The 15,361-nt window shown below is 39.2% G+C and overlaps 1 protein-coding gene across 1 annotated transcript; it reads right to left on the reverse strand.

The window, feature by feature from the left end:
• Positions 1-624: 624 nt before the first annotated feature.
• On the reverse strand, positions 625-1,255 carry LOC107466027 (uncharacterized). Its single transcript, XM_016085002.1, has 2 exons — positions 1,067-1,255; positions 625-954 (listed from the first exon to the last, which is right to left on the reverse strand). The coding sequence occupies exons 1-2, from the start codon at positions 1,253-1,255 to the stop codon at positions 625-627; spliced, it is 519 nt and encodes a 172-aa protein (XP_015940488.1).
• Between the last annotated feature and the right edge of the window lie 14,106 nt (positions 1,256-15,361).

Here is a 15,361-nt window from a genome sequence, read left to right on the forward strand (position 1 = left end):
ATTTTAGAGGTGGTAATACCTTTCCATCTCTATTTTATGACTTAAGCATAAGATTCTGTATGGTAGGGTGTTACAATCGAAGCTCTATAGCTCAAGATATAAGCTAGAGAAGAAGATGGTGAATAGTGCTCATGGGGTTTCTTCTTCCTCTCTTCCTTTTAGCATGAGTGTGTGTTTTTAAGAGTGTAATGGGCTGATGGGTTCATTAATGGCTCTATTTATATGTTGGGCTTGGGCCCAACTTGGGCCAGGTCTAACCCGTTAGCATTTTTTGCCTATTTGGCCCAACTTCGGGCCAAACCTTTAAAATTAACGTCTGGTTTCCATTTCTAATATTTTTCTAAGGTTTTTGACTGTTTTCACTTTTTCTCGCGCAGTACCAGGCAAATTTGAACCGATTCAATTGGTTTGACTGTCGGTTTGCTGTTTTTCATGGTTTTTCATAGAAAATACATTTTCTTACTCAGAAAAACCTATTGAATCCAAAAATCATATTTAAATCCTCAAATTCTCGCTCTAATATTTTGGAACCTAATTTGGGCAATATTAATTACTTAATTAAACAGGTAATTAAGCTCGGTTCTTACATTCTCCCCACCAAATAAGAAATTTTGCCCTCAAAATTTAATGATTACTTGAGAAAAGCTCAGGATAATCCTTTCGCTTCTCAGAGTTTAATTCCCAAGTATCCTCTTCAACTCCTGCTCGCTCCCAAGCTACTTTAACCAACTGAACTTCTTTTCCTCGCAGTTTCTTCACACTAGTGTCATCAATACCTACTGGTGTTACTTGGAAAGTCAAGTTTTCCTTCAACTCGACCGACTCAGGCTCTAACATATGAGCCGTATCCGACGTGTACTTGTGGAGCAGTGATACGTGGAATATGTCATGCAAGTTAGACAAGTGAGGTGGCAAAGTTACTTGATACGCCACCGGCCCAAAGTGCCTTAGAATCTTAAACGGTCCAATGAACCTCAGATTCAACTTCTTGGTTTTGATTGCTCTTCCAATCTCGGTTGTTAGTGTAACCCTCAGAAATAGATGTTCTTATACTTCGAATTCTAACGGTTTCTTTCTCTGATCCACATAGCTTTTCTGTCGGCTTTGGTGCAGTCAAAATCCTTGCACGAATCTTCTTAATGTTCTCAGTAGTCTTTGCTACCAAATCTGGACCCAAAACACTCACTTCACTCGATTCGTACCAACAAAGTGGAGATTGGCACTTCCGTCCATACAAGGCCTTATACGAAGCCATCCCTATGCTCGCATGAAAGCTGTTGTTGTACGCAAACTCCACCAATGGCAAGTAACGGTCCTAACTTCCGGGGTTGATCCAAGACACATGCTCTTAGCATATCTTCGAATGGCTGAATAGTCCTCTCTGACTGTCCATCTGTTTGTGGATGATATGTGGTACTGAGACATAGCTTTGTACTGAAAGCTCTTTGAAAAGCTCCCCAAAACCTTGATGTGAATCGGGGATCACGGTCTGACACTATGCTCGATGGCACTCCATGCAACCTTACGATCTCTTTGATATATAATCTCGCTAACTCCTCCATAGAATAGTTTACTCGGATAGGCAGAAAATGAGCGAATTTGGTTAAGCGATCCACGATCACCCAAATCGCATCAAATCCTAACCTAGTCCTTGATAAATCAATCACGAAGTCCATCGCAATTCCTTCCCACTTCCACTGAGGAATCTCAAGTGGCTGTAGCATTCCGGATGGTTTTTGATGCTCTATCTTTACCTTTTGACATATTAAACACTTGAATACCACTATAGCTACATCACCTTTCATCCTGGGCCACCAGAACATCTTCTTTAAGTCATAATACATCTTCATACTTCTGGGATGAATAGAAACCCACCGTTGTGAGATTCTGACAACAAGTCTTGTGTCAAACTCCTGACATCCGGTATACAAATTCTCCCTTTATACCTCCACAATACTTCACCATCCTTAGTGAATTCTTCACGCTTCTTATCACCAACTGGTTGAAACAATTGCTGAAACTTTTGCTCATCTTGCTGAGCCTTCTAAATCTCTGTCTTAAACGTACTTGTAATTTATAACTGATTCAAACAAGCTCTTCCGGCCGCTTCACCAATATCCAGCTTAAGATCCATGAAGTTATCCACTAACTCCTCTTCCTTGATCCTCATCCAAGCTATGGTTAAAGATTTCCAATTCAATGCATCTACTACCACATTCGCCTTTCTAGGGTGATAACTCGGTTCAAAATCATAGTCCTTAAGCAACTCCATGATGGGTTGGAAAATGAATTCCAACACAAAACTCACCGGCAAGTGTACCAGGTCGCATCAAGTAGTAATTACTCACAAGAGTGAGGTCGATCCCATAGGGATTGATAGATCAAGCAACTTTAGTGGGTGATTAGTCTAGTCAAGCTAACATTTGTGAATTGGGTGAAATTGATCAACAGAAAGTAAATTGCAGTGAATTGTAAATGGCAAAATGTAAATTGGACAAAAGCTTAAATGACAAGGAAAGTAAAATTACAGCAGATCTCACTTGTAGGAAGTAAATTGACAAAATCTTAAAGAACAAGGAATGTAAATTGCATCAAATGTAAAGGAGGGTTGGGTGCTGAAAAGTAAAGGAAGCAGTAGATCAAAGCTTAGAGCAATTGCAGAGGAATTAAATTGCGTAGGAAAAGTAAATCAAGCTCAGTGTGAATGGAAAAGTGAAAGTGCAGAAGAGAATCGTAGCAGAAAAGGAAATTGAAATTTGCATAAGCCAATTTTGAATTCAATACTTGAAAATGTAACAATGCAGAAAAACTAAAAGTGTTTCAAAGAGGATTTTCTATTTTACCCTACTCCTAATGCTCTCTAGCAGAGCCAGCCTACTTTCATCTTCAAACATTCTTCTATTTATAGGCTTCTTCTTGGATCTTCAGTGTACTTGGATATGTGCCTTAATTGAAGCAGGGATTGATTGGATTGGTGCCTGATGAAATTGAGGAGAAGAATGTACCAATTATGCCTTTTTGGTATTGAAGTTGGAGCAACGTTTGAGGGCCAACGTTGAGTTAAATGCCCTTTGAAACAAACCAGCAAACCAGAGTTGCTGTCATTGGCGTTTGACTCAACGTTGGAGGGCCAACGTTCCGCTATGCATGCGTACGCGTGCTCTGCGCGTCCGCGCAAAAGGGTCAAAAATGCTCATCCACGCGTACGCGTATTGTGCGCTTACGCGTGGATGCAAGATTTGCATTTTTGCAATTTAAAAACAAAGCAGGGACGTTGGCCTCAGTGTTGGACCTCCAACGTTCCCTCCAACGTTGGCATTTTCGCGCGTACGCGTACATTGGCATTTTTCTCTTCCGCGCGCATGCATCACTGACGCGTACGCGTCGGTTCAAAATTCCCAACTTCCATTTCTGAAATTTTATCACGGACGTTGGAGGCTAACGTTTGAGGTAATGTTGGACCTCCAACGTTCGCACATCCACGCGTGTGCATCACTTACGCGTGCGCGTGGATGCCAAATTTTCAAGTTTCAATCTGAATGTTGCAAATCAAGCTTTGGGACGTCACTTTGTCCTCTTGTCAACGTTGCAAATTTCATGCCCACTATAGACTATTATATATGGTTGGAAAGCTCTGAATATAAGCTTTCTAACCCAACTAGAATTATCTCAATTGGATATCCACAACTCCAGTTATGCTCCTTTGAAGGGGACAGGGTAGCTGGCATCGGAGTGCAACGTTGGAGGTAACGTTGGACCTCCAACGTTTCCGCCAATGTTGAGAACATTGCCAGATTCGGAAGCTCAAACGTGATGTCCACCCCATACTATTATATATTTTTGGAAAGCCCTGAATGTCTACTTTTTAACGTCGTTGGAAGCGCATCATTGGAGCTACAGAGCTCGAGTTATACTCCATCGAAGGTGCAGAGGTCAGCTGGCCTTACTACAGGTTGGTAACATGTTCGTTTATGCACTTTTTGGGGCAGTTTTCTCCCTCAATTTTTGTGTCCACCATGTAGTGCCATATATGCTTGGAAATTTCTTGATTCCTACTTTTCAATGCTTTTGGAATCATTTCATTTGGAGCTCTGTAGCTCAAGTTATTCTTGTTGGAAGTATACTTCTTCAGGCTGTGGAGAGCAACGTTCCCAGCAACGTTGGAGCACCAACCTTGGCTCCAACGTTGCTTCCCTTTGTCTCTTTTTATGGCCTTCTTTTTGTCTCTTTGTCTTCCCTTTTCTTAGCTTCCTTTCCACCTATCATCAACCAAACAAATACATCAAAGCTTGGCTATAGTCACAAGAATTTGCCTCATTCCTAGCACACAAGTAATTATGGCATAAATCTCATAAAAATGCACAAAATTTACAATGTTTGATTGAATCAAGACAAGCATGAATTTGTCATCCAAATACTTACTTATTGCCTAAGAATGCATGAAAACCAAGTAAAAACAAATAAAAAAGGATTGTGAAACTAGCCTAAGATGACTTGTCATCACAACACCAAACTTAAATCTTACTTGTCCCCAAGCAAGCAGTAAAACATAAGGAAAATTACTAGAAGCAGAGAAGTGTATAAGCCCTTTTATTAGAAGACATTGAATACTGGTAAATGGGGTTTTCATGCATGGTATCTTAAGAATTTTTATTCTGTGGTTGAGACATCAACATTTCTTTGGATCCTTACTTGAATTACACAAAAAATGAGACTTGTTATTGTTTGGTCCTTAGTTCTTTTCTTGTTCTCTTTCTTGGCTGAGATTTATTTCTTGCTGGGCTTAATGCTATGTGGTAAGGCAACTTTTTAGAGTAAGCTTTCAGCCAGCATTCCCGCCCTAGTTGGTTCAAGATGCTAGGTGTTGAAACACTCCTATGGGCTTACTTGCTCAAGCCTCTCCCTAGCACACACACATCACAGGCATTTAGCTTGTTTAGTTTATCTCTGTTTGTTCTTTGGAAATTGATGCCCAGTACCTCTTTGGGTCACTAAATGCTTTGTCTCAAAGTAGCTCTTGATAGTGGACTTTCAGTTGGTAATCCCGGGTTAGTTAACCCAAGTTGCCGGGTGATGAAGCACCCCTTAGAACCTAGTTATCCATGCTTATCTTTGTACAAAAGCATCACATGCATATATCCAAATCTCAAGATATTGGTGCCCAGCCTTGTTTATTTCTTTTTGCTTCTTTTTCTTACATTTTCTTTCTTTTATTGTGGACCTTTTTCTTTTGTAAAGCCTCATGAAATGTAATTCAAGCTCATATCACAAAGTCATGCCAACATTCAACCTTATTCATAAATAAACTAATGAGCCAGCACATACCACCACATAACCTTATTTTGTCTCATATCATATTAGACTTTTACTCTTTCTCTATTTCATAGTTATTTTTCTTTTATTCAAGCATGAGGAACAAAGCATATAATTCAAATAAGATGAAAAGTGAATCAAGCACTTAAACTAGCAAGCCAAAACAGCATGAAAACAAATAAACAGTAAATAAATCTAATAGAACACTAATCAACAGGGGACATTTGCACTTTCAGATAGCATATTTGAGCTAAAGTCAGTGAGAGAACAATACAACCTCTTGAAGTCCATTTGTTTTCTCTGTGTCATCATCATTGTTGGATTCCATGTCCTTCCTTTGTCCATGATGATGTATCTTTTCCTCCAAGAGATTGAATCACTTCCTACAAAAGATATTGAAAGTTTCTTGTTCCCCAAGCACTTAAGAAACAGTTAGCATGCATGTATGCTTGTAATCCTCTGAACCTAAGTTGGTGTGGAAACACCAAACTTAGTTCCTTGCCTACATCTATATGAAGCAGAATAAATACATGCATGAAACATCAAGTGCTTTTTATTAGGAAAGTAAACTATGAACTAGAAAACGGATGTAAACTAGAAAACAATTAAAAACTAGAAATATAACAATTGTTAAGTAGTTTCTCTGATGGTTTGGAGCTGATACTAATCATGCTGAGGGTGCAATGTATTCTTAATGAAATTTTTGGTGGAACACCAAACTTAGCTTCCAACATTCACCCCTTAATTATTTTGGTGTGCAACACCAAACTTAGCTCTTTGCAATACAGAGAAATCTACTTAACTTCTTTATTGAAATAACTAAGAAAGTAAAATTACTGACCTGCAGCTGATGACTTTCTTCCTCTTCTTCCAGTTTGTTAAGAGGAATGACCTCAAGGGGGGAGAAGATTCAAATACTGTCCCTTGTCTTGGCCTCTCCTCAGCAAGCTTCCTTTTGTAAATGGCTTGATTGATCTTGCTTGCTGGATTAGGGACAGGGGTGGTGCTCTTGTTAGTTGCCTTCACTTCTTTGGATTCAAAACTTGATTGTTGTGTGATTATTAGAGTTTTATCTTTATCCAGAGCCTTTTGAATTGGTGGTTCAATGAGCCCTTCATCTATGTAATTCTCTGTTTCTCTTGAGCATGAGCTTCCTTGATTGTCTTCCTCACTTTCTTGTTCCTTCACTTCTTTCTTCACACTCAACATTTGACTTAATAGCACTTTCATGGAGGGGGTTTGTTGTTCTTCCCAAGATTTCTTCATTTTCTCTTCATATTTTTCAATCACAGATTCAACTGTTGAGAGTTTTTGGTTCAAGAAAGTTTGTGAGGGTTGTGAGTCTTCATGTTCCCTTGTCATCTCAAGTGCAGTTTCAGTTTTAACCACCTCATTCTTCATTGAAAGTTCACTTGATATAGTAGCCTCTTCATCTTTTTCTTCCACTTTCTCCTTTACATCCATAAATTGATCTTCATTTTTCTTGCTTAGTGGTTTTGAGCATTTCCCTATATTCTCCAAATGTTCATCCATCTTCTGAAGAAAAATTTCTTGTTCCTTCCAGGATTGTTGTTGTTCCTCCATGAGTTGTTCTTGTCTTTTCAACCATTCTCTAGATTTTTGAAAGGGATCTTCAATTAGTTCAAGTGTTTCTTCATTTTGGTTTACCAGCACTTCAATATTTTTGAATGAATTCTCTTGCCTGTTCTAGGATATCTGTGCCTCCCTCTCATATTTTTCAAACATGGTTTCAGGCTTTGAGAGATTTTGGTTCATGGAAGTTTGTGTGGACAGTGAGTTTTGGAAGTGATTTTGTGTCAAGGGATAGTTAAGTGATGAAGAATTTTTAGATGAACTGTGAGGTGAGGTTGAACAATTTTGCATGAATGAATGAAAGGTTTGCTCAAGTGATGATGGCTCTTGATAAGTGGGGTATGAACTGTCAAATGCTTTCTGATTTTGATCCTCCCATCCACAATGTGAATCATTGTAAAATTCATCACGGTATGGTTCATTTTGTGGTATTGGGGAATAATTTTGCATGAATTTTTTCAAAAGCACACTCCAGTGATGATTTCTCTTGATGAACAGAGTATGGATCATCAAGATCTCTTTGATTTTGACCCTCCCAGTCATAATCTGAGTGGTTGTTATAGCAGTATAAATCATCTTATGGCTCTGAGAGGTGTTCATGCTTGTTTATTCCTTGTTGATACTCCCATCCACCATTAGCATAATAACATGAATCATTTTGTGGTGGTGGTTGGTATCCCATATGATTCTCTTGCTCATCTTGTGTTTCTGAAGCAAATCTCCATGAATTGGAGTGCTCAAGATTTAGAAATTCTTGGTGATATTCCCAGCCAACATTAGAGATTGGTGATGGTGGATAATATCCCATGAAATTTGTTTGATCATAAGATGAATTGAACTCCATTTAAATTTTGTAAAACACACAACCAGTAAAAACTGAAATTACTCATATCAGATATGAGAATTTCTTAGTGAGGCAAAAATACAAACACCTTGGTTTCAACTTAAAACAGAGAACAAAGCAAATAAAATGCTTAATCTAGACTTCTCACCCATTTAATCATTGTTGATCTAAATCAATCCCAGGCAACGGTGCCAAAAACTTGATGTGTGAAAAACGATCCAACACAAAACTCACCGGCAAGTGTACCGGGTCGCATCAAGTAATAATAACTCACATGAGTGAGGTCGATCCCACAGGAACTGAAAAATTGAGCAATTTTAGTTAGGTGGTTGATTTAGTCAAGCAAACAAGTGTTGATTTGAGTGATTTGTATCCAACAAAAGCTAAATTGCATAAAATTAAAAAAGGAGAGGGATAATTGACTATAAATTAAAGGGCAGGAAATGTAAATTGAGCTGAGTCTTAAAGAACAAATAATGTGAATGACTGAAACTTAGATTGCAAGGAATGTAAATGGCTGAAGCTTAAAGTGCAAGAAATGTAAAATTGCAAGAATTGTAAAAGGAATGGGGGGCTGGGATTTCAATTTAAACAAGAGAAATTAAAATGCAATCAATTAGAGAACTAGAATGTAAATCAGGAAACATCAAGAAAATTTAATTGCAAAATCTCAAAGGATAAGTGAGGATCTCAGGGGATAAATGAGACTAGAAAACAAGTCTAAATCTCAATTCCTTTCTTGATCCAATAGAAGAGTGACTTGCAGAAGAAATGTAAATAGAAGCAGTAAGGGAAAATAGATCCAAATCTTAATTCCCTAGAATTATGCAGAAGAGTAAATAGAGAAAGATCTCAAGGTGAGATTAAAATAGAATTCCTTCAATTCTCAACCCAAGATTCAAAACAAACAGTGAAAAGTGTAGAACAATGAAAAAGAAAATCAATTCCCAATCCCAATTTCCCAATTCAGAATGAAAACTCAAATGAACTCAAAAGTAAGACTAAAATATGACAGAAGGTCCTCTCTAAATCAAACTAACTTCTATTTATACACTTTCTATTTTTGATCTTCAAGCTTTGAATTGGGCTTTTGGCCTTGATGGAATTGGGTTGAAGATGGCTCCAATTGATTGCTCTTGATCTTGAGAAGAGATCAGTGTGAGAATTAGATGCTGGTGCTTCAAGTTTGAGTCAACGTTTGAAGGCCAACATTGACTCAAACGTCTTGTATAAACAACCAGGTAAAAACCAAAACTGCAGCTGTCACTGGCATTTGACCCAACGTTGGAGGGCCAACGTTCGCCGATCCACACGTACGCGTACCGTGCGCTTCCGTGCACTCTGCCGAAAATGCTCATCCAGGCGTACGCGCACTGTGCGCTTGCGCATGGATACATAAATTCCAATTTCTAGTTTAAACCAGGGAAGAATGGCATTGGCCTCAGCGTTGGACCTCCAATGTTCCCTCCAAAGTTGTTATTTTCACGCATGCGCGTACTTCACGCTTACGCGTGCATTGCCTTTTTTCCAAGTACGCGTACGTGGCATTGGTGCGAGCGCGTCGATTCCACTTTTTCCAATTTCAATTCTGGGTCGAGCATCGAAGACGTTGGAGGTAGCGTTTGAGATAACGTTGGACCCCCAACATTCGGTTGTGGCGCGTGCGCGCACCGTGCACCTCCGCGCACATGAGCTAAAAATACGTGTTTGCGCGCCACGTGCTGTACGCTTCTGCGCGGATGCTAAAATCTGCTGTTTGTGCGCGTACGCGGCATGTACGCGTACACGTCGCTCAAAATTTCCTTAGCTCCAAAATTGAATTCTTCATCACCACGTTGGGGTTAACGTTGGATATCCAACGCTTCCTCAAATGTGAACCTCAGCACATTTATGCTCTGTTTCTCTTCTCCAAGTCTCTTTTCTTCACACTTCCTCCATACCTTTCTTTACCTGTTATCAACCAACAAATGCATCAAAGCTATGCCAAAATCATGAGAATTCTTATCATTCTTAATACACAAGTAATTATAGCATAATTCTCATGAAATTGCATCAAATTTCTCATGGTTGAATAAACATAGTCATACATGTATTTCTACCCAAATGGCTTACTTATAACTCAAGAAATTACGTAAAACCTATCAAAAACAAAGAAAAAGGCTAGTAAAACTAGCCTAAGATGCCCTGGCATCACATCACCAGACTTAAACCTTGCTTGTCCCCAAGCAAGCACTAAATTATTAAGAAGAAAGAATGAAACAGAAGAGGGTGCTCATATCAGCAAGGCATTATTAGTAGCTCATGGGGTTTTATGCACACATTGTAAACTATAAGGTTAGAAGAAAGATTCCCAAGGAATTCACTAAACAACAAGTGAAAAAGTTACTTAATGAAGCAAAGAAATTCCTATGGGATGAACCATTCTTATTCAGAAGATGTTCAAATGGAATGATAAGAAAATGTGTTCCTAAAGGTGAGATGAGAAGCATATTGTGGCATTGTCATGGTTCATCCTATGGTGGACATTTTGGCCTAGAAAGAATAGCAGCCAAGATACTTCAAAGCAGATTTTATTGGCCAACCATCTTCAAGGATGCCAGAGAATTTGTTCATCAATGTAATGAATGCCAAAGAGCTGGAGGATTGACAAGAAGGAATGAGATGCCTCTGAACTATATCCTAGAAGTGGAGCTATTTGACCTGTGGGGCATTGATTTCATGGGCCCGTTCCCTCCCTCTTATTCTTTCAAGTACATTTTGGTAGCAGTGGAGTATGTCTCAAAATGGGTAGAAGCCATAGCCACAACCACATGTGATGCATAAGTAGTCCTACAATTCCTTAAGAATCATATTTTTGCTAGATTTGGAGTATCTAAGGGTCTCATCAGTGATGGCAGTGGTCATTTTTGCAATAAACAAATGGAGAAGCTACTTCACAAGTATGGGGTAATACATAAAGTAGCCACTCCCTATCACCCTCAGACCAATGGCCAGGAAGAGCTTGTAAATAGGGAGTTGAAGAGGATATTGGAGAAGACTGTGGGAGCCACCAGAAAGGATTGGGCAAGAAAGCTAGAAGATGCACTCTGGGCATACAGGACAGCATTCAAAACCCCTATTGAAAAGTCCCCTTTTCAGCTATTATATGGCAAATCTTGTCACCTCCCTGTAGAACTTGAACATAAAGCCTTTTGGGCCACTAAACTTCTCAACCTTGATTCTCAAGCAGCAGGAGAGAAGAGGTTGCTACAACTGAATGAGTTAGATGAGTTTAGGCTGGAAGCCTATGAAAATGCTAAGATATACAAGAAAAAAGCTAAGAGGTAACATAACAAGAAGATCTTAAAGAAGGAATTCAAGCCAGGACATCAAGTACTCCTATATAACTCTAGGCTCAAGGTTTTCCCTAGCAAGCTCATATCCAAATGGATTGCTCCATACTTGGTGACAAAGGTTCTTCCTTATGGAAGCCTTGAATTGCTAGATGAAGCAACAAAGAGTCATTTCACAGCAAATGGTCACAGGGCAAAGCCTTACTTAGGAAGTCAATAGGACAAAGAAAAGGAGGTTCAGAACCTAAGCTAAGCAAGAATGAAGGATGCCAAGCTAGTGACAATAAAAGAGCACTTGTTGGGAGGCAACCCAACCTGAGGTAGTTTTCTTTTCCAACTATTTCAATAAAAAGGTTAATTAGCTTTATCTGTATTGCAAGGAGCTAAGTTTGATGTTGCACACCAATACAATTTAAAGGAGAATGAAAGATTCTAAGCTTGGTGTTCCACCAAAATCTCATTTAAAAGCACATTCTCACTTTCTGCATAAAGAGTTGGTTCATGGAAGTTTGTGTGGACTGTGAGTTTTGGAAGAGATTTTATGTCAATGGATAGTTAAGTGATGAAGAACTTTCAGATGAACTGCGAGGTGAGGTTGAACAATTTTGCATGAATGAATTGAAGGTTTTCTCAAGTGATGATGGCTCTTGATAAGTGGGGTATGAACTGTCAAATGCTTTCTGGTTTTGATCCTCCCATCCACAATGTGAATCATTGTAGAATTCATCATGGTATGGTTCATTTTGTGGTATTGGGGAATAATTTTGCATGAATTTTTTGAAAGCACACTTCAGTGATGATGTCTCTTGATGAACAGAGTATGGATCATCAAGATTTCTTTGATTTTGACCCTCCCAGTCACAATCTGAGTGGTTGTTATAGCAGTATAACTCATCTTGTGGCTCTGGGAGGTGTTCATGCTTGTTTATTGCTTGTTGATACTCCTATTCACCGTTAGCATAATAACATGAATCATTTTGTGGTAGTGGTTGGCATCCCATATGATTCTCTTGCTCATCTTGTGTTTCTGAAGCAAATCTCCATGGATTGGAATGCTCAGGATTTACAAATTCTTGGTAATATTCTCAGCCACCATTAGAGATTTGTGATGGTGGATAATATCCCATGAAATTTGTTTGATCATAAGATGAGTTGAAGTCCATTTAAATTTTGTAAAACACACAACCAGTGAAAACTGAAATTACTCATATCAGATATGAGAATTTCTTAGTGAGGCAAAAATACAAACACCTTGGTTTCAACTTAAAATAGAGAACAAAGCAAATAAAATGCTTAATCTAGACTTCTCACCCACTTAATCATTGTTGATCTAAATCAATCCCAGGCAACAGCGCCAAAAACTTGATGGGTTGGAAAACGAATTCCAACACAAAACTCACCGGCAAGTGTACCAGGTCGCATCAAGTAGTAATTACTCACAAGAGTGAGGTCGATCCAACAGGGATTGATGGATCAAGCAACTTTAGTGGCTGATTAGTCTAGTCAAGCTAACATTTGTGAATTGGGTGAAATTGATCAACAAAAAGTAAATTGCAGTGAATTGTAAATGGCAAAATGTAATTTGGACAGAAGCTTAAATGACAAGGAAAGTAAAATTGCAGTAGATCTCACTTGCAGGAAGTAAATTGACAAAATTTTAAAGAACAAGGAATGTAAATTGCATCAAATGTAAAGGAGGGCTGGGTACTGGAAAGTAAAGGAAGCAGTAGATCAAAACTTAGAGCAATTGCAGAGGAATTAAATTGCACAGGAAAAGTAAATCAAGCTCAGTGTGAATGGAAAAGTGAAAGTGTAGAAGAGAATCATAGTAGAAAAAGAAATTGAAATTTTCATAAGCCAATTTTGAATTCAATACTTGAAAATGTAACAATGCAGAAAAATTAAAAGTGTTTCAAAGAGGATTTTCTATTCTACCCTACTCCTAATGCTCTCTAGCAGAGCCAGCCTACTTTCATCTTCAAACATTTTTCTATTTATAGGATTCTTCTTAGATCTTCAGTGTACTTGGATATGGGCCTTAATTGAAGCAGGGATTGATTGGATTGGTGCCTGATGAAATTGAGGAGAAGAGTGTGCCAATTATGCCTTTCTGGTATTGAAGTTGGAGTCAACGTTTGAGGGCCAACGTTGAGTTAAATACCGTTTAAAAAAAACCAGCAAACCAGAGAATTGTTGCTGTCATTGGCATTTGACTCAACGTTGGAGGGCCAACGTTCCACTATGCACGCGTACGCATGCTCTGAGCGTCCGCGCAAAAGGGTCAAAAATGCTGATCCACGCGTACGCGTACTGTGCACTTATGCGTGGATGCAAGATTTGCATTTTTGCAATTTAAAAACAAAGCAGGGACATTGGCCTCAGCGTTGGATCTCCAATGTTCCCTCCAACGTTGCCGTACTGTGCGCTTACGCGTACATTGGCATTTTTCTCATCCGCGCGTACGCGGCACTGACGCGTACGTGACGGTTCAAAATTCCCAACTCCCACTTCTGAAATTTTATTGCAGACATTGGAGGCTAATGTTTGAGGTAACATTGGACCTCCAACATTCGCACATCCACGCGTGCGTGTCACTTACGCGTGCGCGTGGATGCCAAAATTTCAAGTTCCAATCTGAATGTTGCAAATCAAGCTTTGGGACGTCACTTTGTCCTCTTGTCAACGTTGCAAATTTTATGCCCACTATAGACTATTATATATGTTTGGAAAGCTATGAATGTCATCTTTCTAACCCAACTAGAGTCATCTCAATTGGACTTCTACAACTCAAGTTATGCTCCTTTGAAGGGGACAGGGTCGCTGGCATCGGAGTGCAACGTTGGAGGTAATGTTGGACCTCCAACGTTTGCGCCAACGTTGAGAACATTGCCAGATTCGGAAACTCAACGTTTGGAATGCCCTGAATGCCTACTTTCCAATGCCGTTGGAAGAGCATCATTCAGCGCACAACAGCTCGAGTTATACTCCATCGAAGGTGCAGAGGTCAACTGCCCTTACTACAGGTTGGTAACATGTTCGTTTATGCACTTTTTGGGGTAGTTTTCTCCCTCAATTTTTGTGTCTACCATGTAGTGCCATATATGCTTGGAAAGCTCTCGATTCTTTCTTTCCAATGCTTTTAGAATTACCTCATTTGGAGCTCTGTAGCTCAAGTTATTCTTGTTGGAAGTATACTTCTTCAGGCTGTGTGGACCAACATTCCCAGCAACGTTGGAGCACCAACTTTGGCTCCAACGTTGCTTCCCTTTGCCTCTTTTTATGGCCTTCTTTTTGCCTCTTTGCCTTCCTTTTTCTTAGATTCCTTTCCACCTATCATCAACCAAAAAAATACATCAAAGCTTTGCTATAGTCACAAGAATTTGCCTCATTCTTAGCACATAAGTAATTATGGCATAAATCTCATGAAAATGCACAAAATTTACAACGTTTGATTGAATCAAGCAAGCATGAATTTGTCATCCAAATACTTACTTATCGCCTAAGAATGTATGAAAACCAAGTAAAAACAAATAAAAAAGGCTTGTGAAACTAGCCTAAGATGACTTGTCATCACTCCATCCATCTCCTCTGACGCATATTAAGCTCTTTCTTATCAAAGATGTACTTAAGACTCTTATTATCAAAAAAGATGCTAAACCTTACTCCGTACAAGTAGTGTCTCCAAATCTTCAGTACAAACATAATCGCCGCTAATTCCAAATCATGAGTTGGGTAATTTACCTCATGCAGTCTCAACTGACACGATGCGTAAGCCACCACATTCTGGTATTGCATCAACACGCAACCTAAACCCTTCAAGGATGCATCACAATATATTTCAAACAGTTCACGTGATTCCGGTAAAATCACAACAGGTGCTGAAGTTAACTTCTGCTTCAAAGTCTGAAAACTCTCTTCACACTCCGACGTCCATTCCTGTTTCTATTTCAGGCCGGTTGGCCTAACCTCTACATAGCTTGCAGAGTCGCAGTAGCATTAGTCTCCATAATGTTCGCCATATTAGCCATTGCCACCATGAAGCCGGCATAGTTGTCAGTCGGTTGCTCATTCCTACTCTCTCGTGAACGTGCTCGACCTCATCCGCGAGTGGCTATTAGGGTTCCTATCTACACCAAACAATCGATATCAAGGTGATCACTCTCAATATCAAAAGCCTAGTGCTTCAATTATCACAAACAGGCACTCACAAACAAGCATGCTATGCAATATCAAGTAGATAACCTAATAGCATCAAAGAAAAGACACACAGAGTATGCAA

The sequence above is a fragment of the Arachis duranensis genome, chromosome 9 (assembly GCF_000817695.3).
Source record: "Arachis duranensis cultivar V14167 chromosome 9, aradu.V14167.gnm2.J7QH, whole genome shotgun sequence".
NCBI classification, from domain to species: domain Eukaryota; kingdom Viridiplantae; phylum Streptophyta; class Magnoliopsida; order Fabales; family Fabaceae; genus Arachis; species Arachis duranensis.